This window comes from Pagrus pagrus (genome assembly GCF_965226575.1).
Source record: "Pagrus pagrus genome assembly, chromosome: 2".
NCBI classification, from domain to species: Eukaryota; Metazoa; Chordata; class Actinopteri; order Spariformes; family Sparidae; genus Pagrus; species Pagrus pagrus.
The window spans coordinates 15,655,077-15,677,511 of record NC_140186.1 but is presented as its reverse complement, the minus strand read 5'-3'; the positions used below and the strand labels follow the sequence as shown (position 1 = coordinate 15,677,511).

The following is a 22,435-nucleotide window of genomic DNA, read 5'->3' as shown; positions in this document are numbered from 1 at the left end:
CGTGCGGGCTAGAGAGAGGATATTTGTGTGTACTGTGTGTGTGTGTGTGTGTGTGTGTGTGTGTCTGTGTGTGTGTGTCTGTGTGTGTGTGTGTGTGTGTGTGTGTGTGAGTGACTGAGTGTGTTTGCGTGCCTGTAAGCCTGAGAGGGAGGGGTGTGTGTGTGTGAGTGACTGAGTGTGTGTGTGTGTGTGAGTGTGAGTGTGAGTGAGCGTCTGTTTGCGTGCCTGTGTGTATGCGTGTGTTTGTGCATGCATGTGGGCCAGATAGGGGGAGGGGTGTGCGTGTGTGTGTGTTTGTGTGTGCACATGTGGACAAGCTGTGTGTGTCTATCTGTGTGTGTGCTCACACGCATATGTGGGTCTTGAGTATGGACTTGTTTGTGTATTTGTGCATGCATGTGGGTTGGCGGGAGGGGACTGTGTGTGTGTGTGTGTGTGTGTGTGTGTGTGTGTGTGTGTGTGTGTGTGTGTTGGAGTGAAGAAGTGAGAGAAGAATGAGAGAATCGATTGAGAGGGTGAGACAGGGATGGAGGGAAAGATTGAGGGGTCAGCTCACTGAAGAAGTGGAGGTGAGACAGATTTGGTTGGCAAGAAAGTTCCCAGAAACTCGCTGAACCAGAACTGAATACACAGACAAACACTCAGAAGACCCAAAATAATTCAGTAAAATATAAACTCTGAGGAACAGTGTGTTTTTCTGGGAATAGCCGACGACCTGTTGGGATCAAGTGTAGCTCCGGACTGTTGACTAAGCCTGTCTGTGTGTCAGCATGTATGTATGTCAGTGCGAACAACTGTTGAAGCTCTGCTATTTTATGTTAATTTACTACAGACTTCTGAGTCGGCCTGGACAGTAATTCAACGCTGTCACTCGTTGTCTTCCACTGGAATCGTATCAGGTTTATGTGACCATTTTAGAGAATTCTGTCATCAGGAAAATCTGTTGAAGTCCGAAAGTCTGGTGAAAATAGTTCCCCCTAAGCACAATTCGAATAGTTTTAACAGTTGAATAAGCGATTCTGGAGAAAGATAGGTTATTGCTGAATGTCATTCCCAGGTGTTCAAATATTGACGCTTTGAAAAACAGAGGCAATCCAGGCATTTCAAAAATAAAAAAAATGAGGAAGGTAATGTCGCATTTGGAGCCCTGATGAAGAGCTAATGTTAACTTTTTTAGTGACTGACATTTAATGGTTGAGCCAATATAATAACAGCTTTTAAATATTTCCTTCTTCTGGTTTTTTGGAGCACTATTTTTCTCGATTTCCAAGAGCACTTGACACAATTTTCATCGACACTGTATTACACAGAACAGCCAGGCATCTCCTTGTTCCACTGATGCTTTAGGTTGGTGGCTGGGACTGAAGTTTTTGTTTTACATGTGTGACAAATTTAGTTTTTTGCCTTGGACAGCAGCTTGATTTGACCGAACAGTTTTTCAAAGTCCTACTTACAAGCCTTTTGGTGGAGCTTTCAACTGCATCTTGCAGTCTTAATCAGTGGATAGAGTTTTTCTCAGGTGTCTTGGAGATGGCTCAGCTGTCTTCCTGTTACCTGAGTATGAAAGTGGATTGTGGTTGAAATGATGGCTGTAAACAAATATGTTGATTATTTTCTTGGTCAATCGATTAATGGTTTGATCTGTAAATAAGAGCCTGTCCAGTATATTGGTTGACCGATACTATCAGCTGATATAGGCCTATCACATATATATTGGTATTGGTGTATTGTTGTATTAAAACTCTTTTTGAGACATTATAGTGCAGAAAAATATGCTTTAGGTAATTTATGGTTGTCAAAATCCAAATGAAGTTTACTGTTTCAGTGCAGTGATGCCATTTTATGTGTTTGATAACTTCTTATTAATTTCTTATTCATAATATCAGCATTGCCCCCTGGAAATCTAATATCGGTCAGGCTCTAGTATAATAAATGTCAGGAAATGGTGAAAGATGTCGATCATTGTTTCCCAAAGCCCAAGATGACGTCCTCTAATGGACGGTGGTGGTGATGGTCCTCTAATCAAGTTTTAATCAACAGATGGAGTTGACTCAGGTGTAATCTTGTTACCTTTGAGTTTTGGCTGAAAGCTCTAGGAAAAAGCTTGTAAGTGGGAATTCAGCTAAGTTTATTTTGTCAAACTATTTCCAAGGTTAAGAATAAACTCTCATGTTACTATTTCATATGTAATTTTGCGTACATCTGTCATATTGTGGTACATTTCAATAGAGGTATATTCTTGTTAACATCGGTACATTGATTTCAGCCATATTGCAGATCAAAACTAGCTAAATCTGGCATAAAGAAATGCAGTATATTTATCAAAACACAGCTGTGTCTGTGTTGTTGAGGGGTGTTGGGTATCACAGAGGTTGTATTATCATGAAAGTTGTGAATTGTGTGGTAATGTGGTGTTAACAGTGTTGTGATACGTAAATACCACAATTCAGTGTTGTAGTATGGAGGAAGTTAAGACATCGTCTGGACCGATTACATGTAACAGATCATGTTACGCAGCACTGATGCTAAACTAAGAAATTCCCATTTTGAAGCAAATTGTTTAATCTCTGTCTTAAGTGTGCTGTCAGCCACCACAGGTTTGACATATGTGTCTATGTAGATCCTATCTCAAGCTTGTATGTAAAATACATAAGCTTTCTAATGCTTTCTTGGTAATTATCATATTTAATTTTTGATCATGTTGTCGAAGCCAAGACGTGTGTGTGGTTGGTGCAGAGGAAAGCTTCCCAAGGAGGAAAAAAATCTGTACATATGTGAGCACAAATGCAGCCGCACACTCTTCTTGTGCGCACACACACACACACACACACACACACACACACACACACACACACACACACACACACAAACACAGGCATGCGCGCAAAGTATCACGAGTCCAGATGGGAGTGGAGTGGATCAATACAAAGACAGTGGGTCTGGTTGATATCTCTGCTGAATGAGTATCTCGCTCTCTCTCTCTGTTGTCTCTGTCTGTCTTTTTCTCTTCTGCTCCCTTTTCTTATTTTTCTCCCCCCGTCTTCTTTCTGCTGCTTTAGTTTTTCTCTCCTATCCCTTTTTCTTCTCTCTTCCTCTCCTCTGTTTTTTTCTTTTTCTCTCTCTTGTCTGCACACACACACACACACACGCACACACACACACACACACACAGTAATGAACACCTCAAAATCCAAAGCACGATCTTCCAATGGCCTAGATTTAAGAGCCTCCAATGTCATGCGAGTAAAAAATAGACTGACGGAAAACAATATTGAGATCTGTGGTAACAGAACTAGCCCAGAATCGGCAGAGGCAGGATCAGTTTGGCTCCTGTGAGCGAGGCGGTTTTGGCATGGATTTAGTCTGAAGAAGATAATCTCGCTTGGCCATTCTGGGCTCACACAGGTGGCTGCTTTTGAGCTCCCTGGGGTAATGGCACACTCCTTAATGGTGATCCAGGGGTCAGAGCACTCGAGTATAAACACTAACTAGATTGCAGAATCTTACTGTGGTCAGTGTGGTCTTAATTCTGAGGTTACAGGAGAAATGCTCTAAAACAGGGTATTAGTTACTTTTTTCCCACCTTTTGACTGGAAGTTATTCTGGCAAATTATACATCGATTTGACCACTGGGATTTGTTTTACTTTAAGTCACAAAATAAAGCATCACATCCCATACTATTTAATTTGAAGAAACAGGCTGGCCAGCTCATTTGACTATTCTTCTGCTGTTAAGATTTACATGCAATGCTTCATTTTGAACCTCAACAGTACGGACAGCTGGTATTAAACATCTGCTGAGTTTTGTACTACCTTTTTTTTTTTGCTTTGATCAGAAGGTTTCTGATTTTATGTATTTATTTATTCAGGCAGAATTCTTGCATGGCTGTTTGTGTTTGGCCAACATTTTAAAATATGCAAATTTTGTTTTTCTCATTGTGTGTTCATGTTTAAGTAAGGATTTGAAAAAAAGGATTGTTTGGTTTCAGTACTGAAACACAGTTATCTTATCAGCACTATTATCAAAAATTAAAATGATATTCTGCCTTGTTTGTATGATAGTGGCTGTTTTGTTTTATTTTTGTTGATACATTTTCTGTGAGGTCGTTTTCTGTTTATATTTTTTTCTGTGTGTAGGGCTGCAACCATTTTCACGACTAATCGATCAAAGTGAAATCTTCAGATTGCTTCTTTTGTCCAAACAACAGTCCCAAACCCCAATACTTTTTGATTGAAAAATTACTGAAACGTTAATCAAAAGTAAAAAAATTGATTGTAATTTCCTTTCATTCAACTAATTGATTAATCGACTAATCACTGCAGCTCCACTGTGGTGGCAACCTTTTTGCCCTGGTTCAGCCTGCATACACAGTTTCTTCAATATTTAAAAGTGAAATAATTGCTTAGATTTCTTTTTAGGGTAAAAGGTCAAGAATGCCTCGATTTGTGATATTGTGGTAAACGGGACAGTATTCACATTCACAAATGAATATTTGACAAGTGAAACGGCTGAATTGCAAGAGAGGGTACTCGAATTACTGTGAGCCTCTAAATTGAAAACTTTAAGGTCTTTTATTAACATTCAGATTTACTTTTGCCCTGAGCTGTATTCAATTTCTGAACCTGATGTGTGAAGTTTCTAAGACATTATGTTCAAGACTCCCTTTGGAGAGAGTTTAGCTTGGACTGAACTAATTTCCTTCAGATTGTTCAGAGCAAATCATCTAAATCTAAAACTGTTTTACTCATGTTCCAGTCATACACAGTAAAAAGCAGTTTAAATTATCACCATGTTGTTGCTGTGTGTTTGTTTTTTTGGCATTTCATTTGCTATATGGGAGGGCGAAACGCAGTATGGATCGATCCATTAGGTGGCCATCAGCTTATTGATCACTTTCTGACCTGATTGATGTGAAGTTTGGCCAGTAGGACGATTGATTAAATGATAATTGCTTGTGTGTGTCTGTGTGTGTGTGTGTGTGTGTGTGTGTATTCTCTGCAGGCGCGGCTGTGGAAGGAAAAGGAAAGGGACACCCGTCAAAGTCTTTGTTACACACACTGAGGAGGAGAGCGTGCCTGAACACAGCTTCAGCCCAGGTGTGTGTTTGTGTGTGTGTGTGTGTGTGTGTGTGTGTGTGTGTGTTATATCTGCATATTCTCACTGCCATCAACTGTGTGTGTGTGTGTGTGTGTGTGTGTGTGTGTGTGTGTGTTTGTGAGTGGTGTGTGCATGCGCATCTGTCTGTGTGGCTGTGTGATTGGTATGGGGGTGGAGCGTGTGCAAGTGAGTGTGACCTACTTTTGCGCATGTGTCTGTGTGTGTGTGTGTGTGTGTGTGTGTGTGTGTGTGTGTGTGTGCTTGCCTATGTATGTGCTGCGATGTGCACCTGTGTATGTGCTCCGGGAGATGGGGTGATGACCTTTGTGTGCATGTGTGTGTGTGTCCTTGCATACTTGGTGTGTAATCCTTTTATACTGACTGTTGCTGTGCTCTCAGGTGATCGTAAGGAAGCAGCAGAGAATAAACGACTCACACTGGAAGGGCCTTTCTACAACACAGAGCCTGCTGCTCACAACTGGTCAGTGTACATTCTCGTTTTTTCTTGTTTTTTTGGTGTTATGTTAAACATTTTGTATAGATATCAATGTGTAGAGAAGTATATCAAGATTCAAACAAGAATGAATGGTGGCTGATCTTAACTCAGCACTCGAGGACAGCTTTGTCTGTGAGCAGCTCTTATGAATCCCTGTCCTCAGGACTCGCCAACCCTGTTGGTTTCCATTTTAGCTGTATAATCAGGCTGATTTATAACCGAGATGTCAGAAGAATGCAGTTGACTAGCCAGTAGGATAGAAAATCAGCGGCACTGTGAGGACTAGGATTGAGAATCAGTGCCCTGAAGCTCTGGCATGAGACTGTATGTGTGGATTCTTTCTGTTTGCTTTACACTCATTCAGCTGCAGTGGATCCCTTCCGCAAAGAAATAAACCCTACGGCTACAGAATGTACAATACAATGAGGAAACATAATTACAATAGAGTCACGTCTGTTCACTAACCTTAATTGGAAAAATCCCTATTACGACAATTTGTGACACTGACACACCCAAATCATTACTCAGATCCAAAGCAAAGCTGGATTAAAGAACCGCTATCAACCTTTAACCCATATATCTGACATATGACCCCTCTACATACGGTCTGTACAGTACTCACAATGAACTGGATTAGTTAGAATATGACAAAACAGAAAAAATAATTATTTTCATTATCATTTTATAAGACAATTATTTTTCTGAGTAACTCATTTTGTCGATAAAGTGACTGAAGGTTTCCAGAACCCAAGGTGAAGTCCTCAAATAGCTTTTGTCCCTTTAACAGTACAAAAAATTAGAATGGTACCGAGTACCTCCGCCAAAGCCCAACGGTCTCCTTTTGTACTCACTCATAGAGCCACCAGCCACCTAATTATGCCAGATCCATACATTATTCCTTGAGAAATTAACAAAAATGTTGAAAAATTATCTCAAAATGACAAAAAAAAAATTCCTGGATCCGTCCCTTTATCCAGATCCGCACCAAAGTTAATGGGTTCGTTTCGGGGCCAAGACTCATCCTCCATCCAAGTAACATGTGGATACTCCTCTTTGGCGGAAGTAATGCATACCTGTAATTCTTATACAATAAAACGAGACAGAAAAACACTGATTTGAAAACGTGAAAAACTGGAATCTGTCAATATTTGGCACAAGCGTTGGATCAGAATAGAAACCTACCAAAGGCAATGTTGTCTGATGAAAGTGGTGATTTCAATTTTCCATCTTAACCTCCCAGTGGTCCATCAGAGCAGGCTCATGGCAAAGTCTCTTCTGGATCCAAGACCAGCTCCTGCTCAGCCTCCACACCAACCCCAGCTCCTGCTTCTTCCTCGGCCCCAACCCCGACCCCGGTCCCTGCTCCTGCCCCAACCACGGCGGCTTCGGCTCAGGCCCAGTCTCTGACCCCCGCGTCCACAGCTCCGGCTGCCCCGACAGCCTCTGCTCCAGCCCCAACAGCCAGCTCCTTCCCCCCCTCCCCTAACTGCCGCATCCGAGAGGTCCACTGTGGCAGCCAGGTGCGTTTGGTCGTTATCGCCATCCGAGACATCACCAAGGGGGAGGAGATCACTGTGGACTACAGCCTGACCGAGTGGGGAGAGAACCTGGTCAGTGCCTTGAACAACAGACACACACATTTGTCCCTGGTATTAGACACTTGAGCACCTATGAGACAATTTGTTCCTTCACTCTCAACTGCCAATGTCTTGCATTTTGTTGTCCTTGCTTCCTTGTTTCACACTGGACAAAAACCCACAAAAAACATTTGTTAACATCTGGCTTTTGTCTGTAATGTGACTTTGTACAATCGTTATTCACTCCCCTGTTCAAAGACTGACAGTACTCACAGGTGTTTATCGGCTCTAGCTCCAAAAGCCCAGGTGAACACGCTAATATTTGCCCCTTGTAAGCAATAATATTAATTTTAAGACTTTTTAAGACAGTTTTTTTTACTGTTTTGTGATGTCAAACATAACACACGGGAAAAAAAACTTGTTTCCTGGCAATGGGAAAGGAGTGAATCGCCCATCTTTTAGGGTGTTTACCTTCATTTGAAAAACATGCATATACATGCAAATTTTGGTGTAAACCTGACAATGTTCTGATGTTTCCAGTGCAGCTCGAGTTATCAGCAATTCAACAAATGGACAAAAACATCAAAACTTGATGTCGAGATTCTGGTTGACTCACCATTTTACACTGATGCTCAACAGTCACTCAGGAAGAAATTAGTTGTAAAGAGAAAAAAACATCAGTCCTCTCCGCTAACAGTAGCGTCAATAGACCAGAACACGATGCAGCTACAGGACATTATGTTTTGATTGAGCAGCGCTCGTCATGCTCGCTCTCACTTTGCCATCTAATTTCAATTCTTATCCTAACCTCAACCAAAAAACGATTTTGACCTCAACCCTAAACTCAAATTCCAATCAAAAACCAGCCACTTTATCTCAAATGATCTCACATTTCAGTTTTCTGTCCGTCCTTGGTTACTTGGTCCTCACAAGTATGGAAAGACATTCACACACTGTGCACAATCTCTGATGACTTCAGATAGGCAACCATATGTGTATTCACACACTGTTGATCAGCTTTGCACACTCACTGTCAGTCACGTACACACACACACACACACACACACACACACACACACACACACACACAGCTAAGCAAGGCATGGGGTTACCATGGTGATGGCTGAGCTCCATTTCTCTCTCTACCTATAGTGCTTTAGCAACAGTATCCAGGGTTATAACATGACATCTGTTCCTTTAATGGATCTCATCAGATTGGATCAATTTACTCAACTAAATGATGATGATGATACCAGAATCCGTTTATGGAAATTTAATTGACAAAATTGAGATATTGACACCGAAGGCTTTTTAAGTGGGACCACGGTTCCTACAAAACCATATTTTAACATCTGTAATTTGGCTGAGATAAAGTCTGACACAGATGTTTTTAGCTTTCTATTATCAGCTGATGGATTTGCTCCGTGCTTGGTAATCCAGCCTGAGGGTGTGGAGCATTTTTCTCTGGGAGAAGCGCTTGTGTCGTGAGAGAGAAAAAACTGCTGCTTGTGGCAAGTGACAATATATAAATGGAAGCAGACTGACATTAGTTAGGTAGCTAAGTTAACACTACGTCAACGGAGGGAAAAAATAGACGTTGGCACTCTTGAAATAAACTCTATATGGACACTCACCCTGATTGACAACCCTCATGTTTATTGCTCATGAGAAGCTCACAGTGTTTCAAAGCACATCTCTGTGTTCACGTCTTTTGTTTGGCTTGTTAGTGGGAGATTTGGAGTCCTAATCAACCTCTGTGCTCATGACCGACTGTGGAGGGGTGTCCTCCTGCTCTCTGAGTGACAGCTGAGGCTGATTGTGATGGCAAACATTAATGAGCAGTGTGCCGGCTGTTTTAATGCGACTGCTTTGTGTCCCACAGGGTTTCCGTGGTACCGTGTCTCCAGCACAACACGAGTGTAACTCTGACACAGAGAATAACAACAATATCAAAAAGGTAAGAGAAATCGGCAGTTTTGTAAAAGCACACGGACTAATCAAACATCAGTTTTATTATTTTAAAAAGAGGTGACTGGACCGTACACACCAGCCAATTTTAATTTAACCGGACACACGGTACGTTGCATTTCGAGGGCTAGGGTGTTGCATTGTTGCTCATTTGCATAAAGCTGAGGTCATGGCTAGTTTATGCAAATTAGGGACGTCCTCTGGAAACTCCTGAAAAAGCCAAAACGCCCGTGTCAAGGTAAAACGAGGACAAACTCTGAAACTGCGTGGATTATTTCTGGCCAAAAATGTTTTTAGAGACACATTTCAGATAAAGTTTCCTAATGAGCTGGTTTGAAATCCCGGAGCAGACAGCCCACGAGTGGCGTTCGTCCAATCAGGTGCAGCCAGTAAATTTGTGTTTGTGTGGTTATTGGAGGGTGTAGCCTGTGTGGTCAAGCGTTTAAAGCTGGGAAGCGGCCCAAAAAAGCCCCTGTGTACCATCATACCCAGAGTTGAGGAGGGAAACATTTGACACAAGTTAGGTTTTAAAACGTTTTCTTGAATTAAATGTAAACAGAAGTATAAATATCTTAACTTAACTTCACATCCAGTTTCCTTTTATTTCCCCTGGACAGTATGGAATGAAAAATTCAAACCAAGACTGCGTGAGCCATTACATCAACTGTGAAAAATATTCAGGATGTCTGGCACATGTAAATGTGTAGTTACATTGGCTACATGATTGTCACCTGAATCTGTTGCTTGTCTGTTTGGTGCTACGCAGCGAGTTTGAACTCATTGTTTAGCTGTCCAGCCTTTAACTTTGCTGGTTCACTGACTGCTCTCATAGCACTGTTTTGGCCACAACAAGCAGCTGTTTTCAGAGAAAAAGCACTGGTGAACATCATGGAGTGTGTATCAGCTAAAGACACAGATATTTTCCCCCAGGAGTTGATAGAGACCACAAACAGAGCATGATTCACGTACTTTTGTTTATCAGATGGCAACTGTTGGCTAACAAGTTCACCATATCAACTTGAAGGGTAATGACACTACTTTCGTAGTTGTTTCTGCTTCCCCATAGTGGCTCAAAGAAAATAATTGGTTGCTGGTTAATGACACAACTTCCCCCAAATCCATCCTGACATATTTGGTTTCTTTGGAAACTTTTTGATCCTCACTCTGATTTAAAATAAACATCTGTGGGTTTGTTTGGCTGCACAGTGGAGTTAGTACTGACTGTTTCTCTGCCAGAACAGTGGTATTAAAGTCCATTTATTTTCCTAAAAAGAAAAAAAAGAATTAACAAACCAACATTGACTGAACCTTCACTGAGAGACTTCTTTAAACACGTACAGTAAAAAAACGTTGTATCTGATACTTAATTCTGCTGTCTGTAGCGGTCCTCACACTTGTTTTTGCTTCAACATCTATGCAGTAAAAAAAACACTGACTCTCAATACAAACACATTATCAGTCAGCAAATGTTGATGCAGTTGTGATGCGATGCTGTGCCTGCAGCAACACTGGACAACACTGATGTTGGACTCAACATAATCATTATCATCAAGTCTTCCGCTGCCTCCTCTTGACAATGGATTTATTATGTGTATAAAAGGCATATGTTATCATCAAGTTTAGGTCCTTCAAATTAAAAACAGCACAAGCTACCTCACCTGTTAATGCTTAGTGTCATCATGCTGTCAGTTGTTTCATAAATGGTCTGATTGGGAAACACTGCAACAGTCACTTTGTGTGCAGACAATTCACTGTTGATTCTTTTACCAATTAGTGATGTTCCCTAATGACTAACGTCTAAAAGAGCCAACATCTAAAAGTTGGTAAACACTCAGGAAAAACTCAAAATTGAGCATAATTGTCCAAAAGGTCAAACCAAAAACACATTTTTTAGCAACATTTGACAAAGAAGACATTTCAGTGCAAATGATCTCGATATGTAATTTGAAGATGTACTTCAGTTTAACCAACTGGTAATTCTGGTCCCAATTAGTGAGGGTAGCAACGTTTAATTGAGTAGTGAACTGATCATGCTCATCCCTACTGTTCATCTAGTAGTAAGTTTAAAGATCCCAGTGGTTTATGTTGGTTAAACAGTGACAATGACGTCTGTTGAGGAAAAGCACCTCTGGGCTGATGGAAGGTTTTTCTTTGCTATTGAGATAAGATAAGATAAGATAAGATAAGATAAGATATTGAGCCTTAAGATCCTATAAAACTGATTTACTAACTTGTTATTTAGTCAGCTAAAATAAACTTAGAATAAAGGAACTCAAAATAAGGAAATGCAGGTTTACAGGTTACAAAAAAAGGAAATTATATACATTGAAAAAGTAATCTGTTACTTGTTAAAACAAAAAAATAATTTGAATGCAACAAGACTCACATTTTTTTAACATTGTATTAATTCACCAAAAAGCAGGTGAAATGCTCTTATTTTACCACCCTGTCACTGTCTCTCATCTCCAGGAGGATGAGCCTCTTCCTCTGACAGCACAGAGGCAGCAGCAACGGCAGCAGCAGCAGCAGCAGGAGTACGTCACCCCGTCTTGGTCCCTCTCCCCCTCCTCCTCGCCCATCTCTCACTCTGACGCCAGTGACTCAGACGCTGGAGATGAAGACAACGGCAGCCCCCGAGGGCGCGCACTACGCCGTCGCAAAAAACGGCGCGGCACTCCTTCAAAGAAAAAGACCCCCCATCGGACCCCACCTGGGCGGCCACCACCGGGCCCCCCTGCCAGCATTCCTCCTCACAACCGTCCACTTCCTTCATCCCACTCTCCAGCCCAGTCCTCCCCTCCCTGCTCATCTTCCTCCTCCTCCTCCTCTTCAGCTAAGCCTGTGTTTAAAGCTCCGGCTCCGCTGGGCTCCAACACCACAAGCAACATCAGTGTCCCCAGAGGGGGAGTGTCTATAGACTCCATGCGCCAAACCTGCGAGTACTGTGGACGCCACTTCCGCTCCCTGGGCCGCCACTTAGATAAACACCATGCACACCAACCAGAAGTTTGCTCCGCCCTGGTGGAGCGCTACACACAGATGCCCCGCCTGCATGCACAGAGCACAAACCCAACCACAGCTCACACAAACACTCAGCAGCACTCGAAGTCGTCACAAGTCGCGGGTCAGAGCCGCAGTTTAGATCTTCCACAGAGTGATGTCCAGGACCTCTCCATGTCTCCGCCCACTCTCACAGCAGCCAATCAATCCCCTGCCTCCTCTGGAAGAAACTCCACCCCTCCTGTGCTGACTCCTCCTCGAGGACAGAATGCAGTGCCGGTGTCTGTCTTAAAGCGAAGCCCCCCACCTGTGACAGTGACACAGTCCAGGAAGGGAGCGATGAGGAGGCTGAAGAAGGAAATAGAGGAGGAGGAGGACGAGGATGAAGAAGATGTAGAGGTCGTGGAGGTAAAGAGGCCCAAAGAGGAGGACGATGTTGAGGTGCTGTGCCCCCAGTCCTTCAACAGCAAGTCTGCCAAAGAGACACCAAAGGAAGAGGAAGATGAGGAGGAGGAGGAAGAGGACGATGAGGAGAATGGAGTGATGGAGGTGGAAGATGAAAGCGGGACAGAAGATAAGGAAAAGGATCTGCTGAGGTAACTTGAGGTCTTTGCCTGCTGTGTGACCACATTTTGAACTTTAAATAGTCAATAACTTAGCCCACAATGTGTGAATTCAGGGGTATTAATGAACAAATCAAGGGGAAAAAAGTTATAGCTGCAATGATGAGTTAATTAACCGATTGCTGATAGATTGACAGAAAAATAAACTGGCAACTATTTGAATAATTGAGTAATCGTGGTTGTAATTTTTTAGGTGAAAATGCCAAATGTTTGTTGGCTCCAGTTTCTCAAAACTGATGGTCCGAGAAAACAATCTGCAGATTGATTGATAATGAAATACATAAATGTTAGTTGCAGCCCTGAAACAAATAATTCATTTTGCGCACAAATCAACTGAAAGTTCACCTCTAATATCCTCCGTGCTCTATAGTAACATGATTGCTTATATATTAAAAATATGGTATGGTACACTTAGATTGTAGTATACCGTACAACTACCTATGGCTGCAATTAATAATTATTTTTAAGATCAATTAATTGATTTTCAACCTGGAGTCTGAACCTCTTTGGGGTAATTTCCAAAGATCACTAGATGGTTGTGGAGAAAAAATACCTTTGTTCGATTAACCTTTGCTGATTAAGTTCTTGTAAGGTTTTTGAAACAAATTATTTAGATAAACAAATAAACTAACTGCCCACTGTCTCTCATTTCAGCGGCTCTGGGCGTCACCACTTGCTGCCCCTCCTCTCCTCCTTGTCCTCTCTGGTGCTGTACCTCCGTCGTCTGCAGCACTCGGCCTTCCTGTCCCTGTCTCGGCAGCTGCAGTCAGCCGAGGCCTGGCGCCTTCTTTGCCATTCCAGCCTGGCTCTCCTCATCCTGTATAACCGGCGACGTGAGTGTGAGGTCTCCAAGCTGTCCATCACCGAATATCGCTCTCGCGTCACTCCCCAGTGCCCTGTTCCTGTCCCACCTGGAGCCCCTCCAGCTCTCACCCCATTGGAGGCATCCCTGTCCCCCTTCGAGCGCCTGGTGCTTCCTCACCTCCCTAGGGTCGGGGTGCAGGGTAAACGTGGACGGGTCCAGCCCCTGATCCTCCCCCCTCACTGTGAGCCCTGTCTGGAGCTCCTCCTGCAGACACGGCAAGATGTGGGAGTCGATCCCACAAACCCGTACGTCTTCGCCAGGCCATACCACTCCCCTGCCACACCCCTGCGAGGCACTGACCTCCTCCGCAGCCTGGCTCGCTCAAGCGGAACCCGCAATCCCCGCGCCCTGACCCAGACCAGGGTTCGCCGGCAGGTAGCTATACTAACCCAGCTGTTGCTCTTGGGAGAAGGAGAGGAGCCTGGGCAGCCTGGAGGCAGCGCTGTGGAGAGGCTGGAGCACTTCCTGGAGAGAGAATACCATGTGACACAGAACTGTGCCGGAATTGGCCAAGACCCAGGCCTGATGGGCAGAGTGGGCCGAGTCGTGCTTTGTGGAGAGAGAGACGGAGTGCTGTTCAGAGGAATGAGCCTGAACCACATCTGCCTGGAGCTGGATGGTGAGATGTTTGGATGGCTGAATGAATGAGTGGGACTGGTGTCTTTTTGTGTTGTCCAAGAGGAGCTGTATCATCCCTCCCTGTGTGGTGTCAAACATCCTCTGGCTGGAAAAGGATTATGACCCTTCCTCCAGTGGTGTGTGTGAATGGGAGGTGTTTGTTAGCAGTTTATAGAGAGTAGTGACTGATTAGACTGACAAAGTGTTTCTCTTTCTTGCCTCCTTTCCAGTTATGTCAGGAAACTCTGCAGACTCTTACTCAGAGGGAGAGTCTGAAGGGGAGCCGGTGAAGGAGAAGCCTGAGGCGCCCGCCCCCGCCCCTGCTCCGAACCCCACACCTACCCTGCTGTATGTCAGGAAGGGCAAGAACAACGGGCGTGTGGGACGACCCAAGAAGCTCAAGAACACCCAGCCACCCCCTCCACCACCTCCACCTCCAGCGGCAAACCGCAGGAGAGGCTCAGGTCAGCCCACATCAGGTTTGTTTGGGTTTAGAGTATAGGTGCAATGGCACAATTAAAAAAGAAGAAAAATTATGAAAAGAAAATTGTGCTGGTGAGATATCAAAAAACATCCACTTACACCTAAAAAAATATTCAGAATAAACCAAATAAAACAAAATAGAGATGATGAAAAATAAACAACAAATGAAATCACATCAGTGATAAAACAACAAAAGGAAAACAAAAACTACTTGAAATTTGAAAAAAGCAAGGAAAAGTAAGAATTCACTTGTGTGTGTTTGCATGTGTGTCCAAGGAGACAGAGGAGAAAACGTTCACCTCATGAGCAGTTCAAGCTGTTCGGTTCCTCAGACAAGCTCCAAGTCTCTATCTGAAGGTGAAGTCTACTGGTACATGTTTATCCCAGCAGGCGAAGTTCACTGGTCAAATTGCAAGAAAGGCACACTGCTGAGAGCACATTCAGCAGAAACAAAATAATGTGGACAAGTTCAGAATTCCCTATTTTAAAGTGACAAAAGAGCTTTGTTAATGAAATTTCTGCTTATTGCAGCCAAAGTCCTACCTGTTCCATCCCACTGGTTGTTAGGTGATGTTTAAATTTATATTTGCAAATGTTATCGTTATTGTCAGAATCTGTGCTTCTCACAATCAAGAATTTTCATATCTGGGAAGATGCAAATTAATCTTTCATAAACTGTGATTTCCATTTCAAATTTTAATTGTAAATCTGATATAGAGCCGCAACTAAAGATGAGCCCAAGGTGATATCTTCAGAGGTCTGTCCAGCAGAACAAAACCCAAAGACATTCAGTTTACTATCATAGAAGACAAAGAACACCAGCTCCTGTTCTCAACGTAGGCATTTTTTTTGCTTAAAAAAACCCCAACTAAAATCATATTTATTTTCTGTGGATTGAGTAATCTATTAACTGAGGCATTGTTTCATCTTAAAACTGATAAAATAAAAGCTGAGGGATACATTTGCCTTTTAAGTGAAGTTAGGAATGCTAGTGTCTCTGTAGCTGAATGAAAATGCTCTCATTGGAAGTTGTATCTTCATCAGTCCCATCAACTCCCATCTACTTCTAAAATTGATACTATAGACTATCAGTGCTTGCTCACTTTCATATCACAGTCAGCAATACATGAAAACCAGTGAATTTGGTGTTAATTCTGGAGTATGAAACTTTTACATACAAATCAAAGTTTTTCATATTGCCAAATCAGTTCCATCCAGCACTGGCACACGTGTAGCTGCATTTTTCATCAGCTTATGGCAGAGAAACCTAACTGCCACCAGGGGGAGACAAAGGTTATATATTCCAGCGTTATCATACCCCTCATGTATACAGTGACCGCAACCTGGAAAAGTACAAACACTGCAAGTACTTTTGGACAATGTGGCTTACGTGAACAAAAAATATCCAGAATTTTTGCTGGAAACAACCTCACCAAAAGGTCAATTTAGTAGCTCATGTGGAGCTTTTGATCGTATCACTTTAGCTTCATCATCAGATGGAGAATAAAGTTTGAACATCTGCATTTAAGCCAACAGGAATGAGGAGTCCTTTAAGAAAAAAACAGAAAAATGAAACATCTGTAATTCTGTGACCGCGAGGCAAACTCCAACTGTGAATGAAGATCGTTTGTTATGATGGAAAGCTCCAGAACAGCTACTAAATTGAGCTTTTAGTGAAATAGTTTTTGGATCTACAATGATGTTGCCTTAAATTTGACTAAACGTACTAAAATATAAAACAAGCGTTTTGACTTGCATAGTAGGTCACCATTTCCATCCTTACATTACTTACAATTGTACTATGACATACATAATTATATTGATTGGAAAGGAATAATTAGCTGACCGAGAAAATTGTGTTTCTGCTTTATCATCTATTTTACTTTAAATGGGACCATATTTACAAAATCAACATCATAAAACTAGCGACTGAGTCCATAAACTCTAGAAAAATCTTGGTAATAAATCAGATGAGATGGAGGGTAATTTTCTCACAGGATTACACACAATTGAACATCTTTTTGCAACCAGAGGAGTCGCCCGCTGCTGGCCATTCCACTATGGTTAAAACACGTATGAACTGACATTATTCTCTCCGCACTTGTAGGCAAGCGAGGCGTTCTGAAGCGTCCCTGGTCGGAGGCTGAGCGTGCGGCAGTCGAAGAGCACCTGACCCAAAACATCACCGAGCTCCGAGTCCCCGCCAAGGCGGACTGTGAACGCTGCCTGCAGCAGTGCCCCCTGCTGGTCAGCAACCACCGCGACTGGCGAGCCATCAAGTTCTACTGCCACAACCGCATTCAGCTTCTGAAGAAAAACCAGCGGCGTGAGAGTGAGCCAATGCCGCTCACCGTCTGCTGAGAGGGGGGAGTGATCGGGGGAGGGAGGGGTGTTGTGCAGCTGATCAGAGCAGATTCTCAAATGGTACCCTGCTGCCCAGGAAATGCACTAATTTTGAGAGGACGGTCCTAAATTTCACTCAACTCTTGTTTTTGACATGGCTTCTAATTTGACATCTGATGGCTTTTTTATTTTGAGCCATACAAGAATGGAAATTTGAATCTTTGCTGCTCTACTTTACGGTCTTAAAAATTACACGAGAGTCTTTACGGTGCTCCTAAAGTCTTGTCAAAAGCAGTGCACGTGGACGGGTGCCGTTTGAGACATGCCTCGGAGGGACTTCAGAGACCACGGCACCGGCCACAGCCTGTGTCGTGTTGTAAATGGACTTTGTTTTCTCTCCTTCCAAAATGGACACACTAAACTGAAATGTAACCATAGGGAGGCAGTTGAGCCCTACAGTGTTGTTATATGAACGTCGTGAAGTAGCATTTAGTGTTTCATGCACTTGGAGACGTTAATAGGACAAGTGGCCTGTGCTCGGGCCACACTTTTCTTAATAGTGGCTATATACCGTAGAGTAGGCCTAACTACTGTTAACCTAGAAGAATAGCCAGATCTTTCCTCCAACAAGCTAGTTCTTCTTTTCATACAGCTGACTGTGCAATTCTGACTATGGTTTCATTTTATATGGACCTTGATTTACATGTAAGGTACTAGTTGATGAGTGAGTTACACTTTTGCAGTTACTATGATGCTTCTTTTTTTAATTAAATATGGAGCACAACATCACGACGGAGATGATTTTCCCGAGTGACAGTTGTGGGTTTCATGAGAGAGACAATTAAATGGCCTCAGAATGTTGTGACGTTACTTTCGGATACCTAAGATGTTTAGTTCAACCACATCAAAAAACTGTTGTCAAAAAGCTACCATTTCATACCATTTCCCGTTGTTTGTTTGTCGTTGTTGTTGTTTTTTTGTTTTTTTTAAGCCTGTTGCACATTTGTTATTCATAGCAGTAAAAAAGGTGCTATAGGCCGATAAGCTGGACATCACTTTATATGTGGAGAGGATATTCCTCTTGGTTGTGTTAAAATTTCTGGGCATTTATCAAATAAGTGATTGTTCTGTGTCACCACGTCTGTTGCATTGTCTGTGTTGTTTTTTTCCCCCCCGACGGCTAGAGCTCCTCCTGTCCTTTCCCAGCCACACTACACGGTTAGCAGCTCGACCAGATTTTTGGTTTCTCGTCAGTGTTGCTGGAAATCTGCGTCCATCGGACTAAAATCTCCATGAAACCTCATGACAGATACTTGAAGTTATTTAAAACCTTTTGCAGAATCTTTATGTTCTTTCTCGCTCTAGCCTTGCCAGTTACATTGTACATAACAAATATATTATCATTATGCTAACTGGTTGTTTGTGCTAGACTATATGTAGCTTTTTCCATTTCTGAGTTATTGCTATCTGTACATAAGCCTGTTTGTAAATACTCCTCAGAGAAACGAAGAAAAAACACAATGTATGACATGCCTTGGTTATTGTGTTATGTTTTTTCTTTTTTATAAGTCTTATAAAAATTTAAAACTCAATGTTTTTGTGATGTGGTTATTTGTTTCAATCATAATAATGGTCAGTGAGTATTTACAGTTCATGAAATTCACTGTTTAAGACACTAGATGGAGGTGTTGGTTCACAAACCAAAAACAGTTCAGAGACTAGTTGTGAGAGTTCCTCCTACAGTTAAAGATGTTCAGATAATTAAAGAAAACATCTTCCTCCCCTCTGTGTAAAACTGGTAAGTAAGTGCATACACATACACTCATTATTACTCATCTGTAGATGTCAGAAGGCAGCAGGTAATTTCATCGGCCTCCGTCCTCCATCCTAGTGACTCGTTGGTTGGCTCCTGATCAGACAACGTTTTACCGCAGTTCCTTGTCTTTACATCCAGTCATGGAGTCTGGGAACAGTGTCATCTGCAGATTAAGTCTAAATATACACACACCATGAAACATGCCAGTTTCTGCTGTACAAGTCATGCAGACGTAGACTGATGGCTAACGAATCAGAATTGCTTTTATTGCCAAGTATGTTTACACATACGAGGAATTTGCTGTGGTCTGTAGGTGCAAAACAACAAACAATACTAATAGTACTTAAAATACATAGTGAAAATTATAAAAAAATATAAACAGAGTGGATATGAATATAAATAGTGTGACCGATTTTAAAGAAGGCAAAGACTGTTCAGGTTTGTCCAGTTGTGCAAAAAGTTTGACCTAGATTGTGCAAGGTTGCAGTAGATACTGATATTGCAATGTGCAAAATAAGAGCGTCAGTGACTAAAACTTACATTAATGTTATAAGTAAGTAAGTGAAGTGAAGGGGGAGGGAGGGGGGTCAGGTCTAATAGTAATAGTAATAGTCAAAGTCCTGCATTCAGAACCTCACTACGCTCATTATGCAGTAAAATTGATGTTTATGTTTTCAGATCAGTATTAATGTTGCATTTGTTGCTGTAGATGTCTAAGCTTGTGCTTATTTTAACTACTTTATATACTGTTAGGTAGTTTAATCTACAGCAATGCGTCATATTCTCACCATTTGTCTGCACTGCCTCTAAAAAGTCAACTTTTGATGAGCTCTAATTTGTGGAAATGCATTTTCCAGCTAATCCAGAAGGGTTTTTAAATCGTAATCATTTTATGAAGTAGGATAATTTTTGTGTTGGGTTGTCTTGTCTGTGTTTGGTTCAACTCACCAAGACAAATTGCAATCAATTATGTTGATGTAGAAATAAAGTATTGAATCTTAAGTGTTGAATAAACCACTAGAGGTCAGCAAAGACAAGATTTTCAAGTTTAAACATCATCAAGCCCCACTCCTGTTGCTCCACCTTCCTTGAGCATTTGCCAACACTTTGCTCCATCACATGTTTAATGAAGATTTAAGTCTGTTCACTCTGTCACGCCCCCTCCTGTTTTGGCTACTGGGCAGGTTGCTTGCTGTTGTCTTTGTTTTCCGTTGCAGTAGGTGTGATCAGGTCGTCATTCATTGGGAACACCTGTGCCCAGTGTTGCATAATGTGTCTTTAATCTGCTTAAATGTCAACTACTCTTTTTTTGAACACCTACTAATCTTGCTCTCTCCGAAATGAACGTTTGTTCTGTGTTGGTTTGAACGACCTGAGCATGGTGACATTTTGGCCTCTTGATGAAGATCAATTTCCCAAACCCATTAAAAGTTTTCAAGTGGGATGTCAAACTCACATAATACCCTGAAGATTAACTGAAGCTGTATGTCTTTTATTTTCTCTGTGCTTTTTGAATACAATATATAACATATATTCATATCACAAATCATATCACGATCTAATCACAACAGGCTCCTCGAAGAACCCTTGTTCACACACTAATTCAAAAAACTATTTTTATCTGCTGTTGTTTCCTATTATTAAACTATATAACACTGAAAGTTGTCAACAAGGTGAATACAGAAGCAAAATAATAGGCTGCAGTAAATATAGCTTTGTGTCGCTGAGTGTTGACAAAGCTCCAACTTGAAATTTGCTTCATTTAAATGGAAAGACTATCAGGTAACAACAGAACCAGTTTTCGATGACAGCGGCATCCAAGCGACTTTCTCTTTCCGAAATATTAGCACTTTGCTTTCAGAAGAGTTTTAAACTCTGAAGGCGTTCATCTTTTGAAATTTCAAGTAAAGATTGTGAAAGGATGTTGCTGATTATCCATACTACCATGAATTGCTGTTGTTTTCCAGTAGTAAAGGCTTATTTTTTCCCTCTTGTCCAGACGATTGGAAGTAAAGTGTTGAAACGAAACATCTCATCAAACAACTTAAATTTTTTATAAGACAAAGGATGTGTAGGTAGGTTGATATTTGCCCACTGAGAGCGACTCTGCGTGGCTGAAGTCCTTTTAAAAATAACTTGACATTTAACACTCTTCAAGCATCGCTCTGAAGAGGTAAATCAACGAGAAAGCCGTTTTTCCTCTTTGATTCTCCTAATGAAGTCTAAACCAATCATGAAGAAGAGACGCAGGCTGGTACTGACGCCTATAAATGAATCCTGGGTCATCCTGACAAACACCTCCAGATGGACCCGTCCATGGTGTGTGGATATACTGAAGCGTATGTGTGAGTGTGGGTGAAGCAATGTTCCCACCAAACCACTATTACACCTTAATATCCAGGGAGCAGCAGCTACTGGGGATATGAATAAAGTAGCAGGTCAGACAGCCTTAATGTGTGAAAATATGTGAGAAAACTGTATAGATCATCTTAGTCTATAATGTCTGTTCTTAACCTTTAAAGTGTTGTAAAGTGCTTTGAGCCGTCAGTAGACTGGATAAGTCAATCTACCATGCATCTAATGTTCCAGGAACAGTAGCCTATATGAAGATATATGAAATGAAGGTTTCACAGCAAAATGAAGAAAAAAAGGTCACTCCAGACACTTTCTTTGAAAATGTGATAGAACAGGACGTGCTGCACGCTCTCAAGTCTACAGCAATGCTTTTGGGTAATTTCCTGTGTCATCTTTGGCAGATATGAAACCATGGTCTGGCTGAATAAATTCTCATTTGCTGCCTCGTGACTATGGACGTACTCAAGTCGTTTCAGTGGTCCTAATATAATGCACTACAGACTGAATCACAACATTTGTTTCCAATAACTGTATTCATCATGTTATTTCAGCGTCTATACACCTCAGTCATGGAAAATGCATGTTTGATGCTTTCATATCCCATCAATAACACAACCTTCACTAATGTTAGGGTAGAGACCTAATTTACATGCTAATGAAAATAACAGCTTGAGTTTCCACAAAACCAGCAGTGAGTCTGAGATGTTGCTGCTGTGTAGATGTCAAAGATGTTAGCAAAGCGATACTACGTATATAAGCACAGCAGAAACTTTAGATAGTTTATCTATATATCTTTACATTACATCACAGTTACGGTTGAAAATGATAACAGAAATAAACAAGTTTGCTTTTTGCACAAGAAAAACATAAGATCTGAATATCTTATTTGCAACACTGCATGTAGTCTCTCTGTGCTTCATCTTTCATTTGTCGACCGCATGCAATATAACTGAGTTTGAATCTTGCTGGCATAATGTTAGCTTCCTGGCTAATAGGTGAGTCAAAGTGTCCTATGAGCTGAACGGGCTTGAGTACAAATATTGCCACATTTTACCAAATAATACCTATACTCGTAACTAGTACATCATGGCCTTTTTCAGCCTGCCATCCAAAATTTGTTTTTTGCTGTATGCAGATTGATTTTAAGGAAGTCTGGACAGCAAAAAAAACATCTCAAAAATGGAAGTTTTGCA

The 22,435-nt window shown here is 41.7% G+C and overlaps 1 protein-coding gene across 2 annotated transcripts in view; it reads left to right on the top strand.

Moving 5' to 3' along the window:
• Positions 1-18,663, top strand: part of LOC311265235 (uncharacterized protein) — a 22,530-nt gene extending 3,867 nt beyond the window's left edge. The window contains exons 2-9 of one of the 2 annotated variants that reach the window (XM_084366675.1): positions 5,003-5,097; positions 5,498-5,579; positions 6,835-7,204; positions 9,054-9,128; positions 11,609-12,735; positions 13,417-14,246; positions 14,476-14,709; positions 16,836-18,663. In XM_084366675.1, the coding sequence (XP_084222801.1) occupies positions 5,003-5,097; positions 5,498-5,579; positions 6,835-7,204; positions 9,054-9,128; positions 11,609-12,735; positions 13,417-14,246; positions 14,476-14,709; positions 16,836-17,089 (3,067 nt within the window). In that variant the 3' untranslated portion in view covers positions 17,090-18,663. Of the gene's footprint in view, positions 1-5,002; positions 5,098-5,497; positions 5,580-6,834; positions 7,205-9,053; positions 9,129-11,608; positions 12,736-13,416; positions 14,247-14,475; positions 14,725-16,835 lie in introns of both variants that reach the window. The other variant, XM_084366674.1, reaches the window with a different exon arrangement.
• The last annotated feature ends 3,772 nt before the right edge of the window (positions 18,664-22,435 follow it).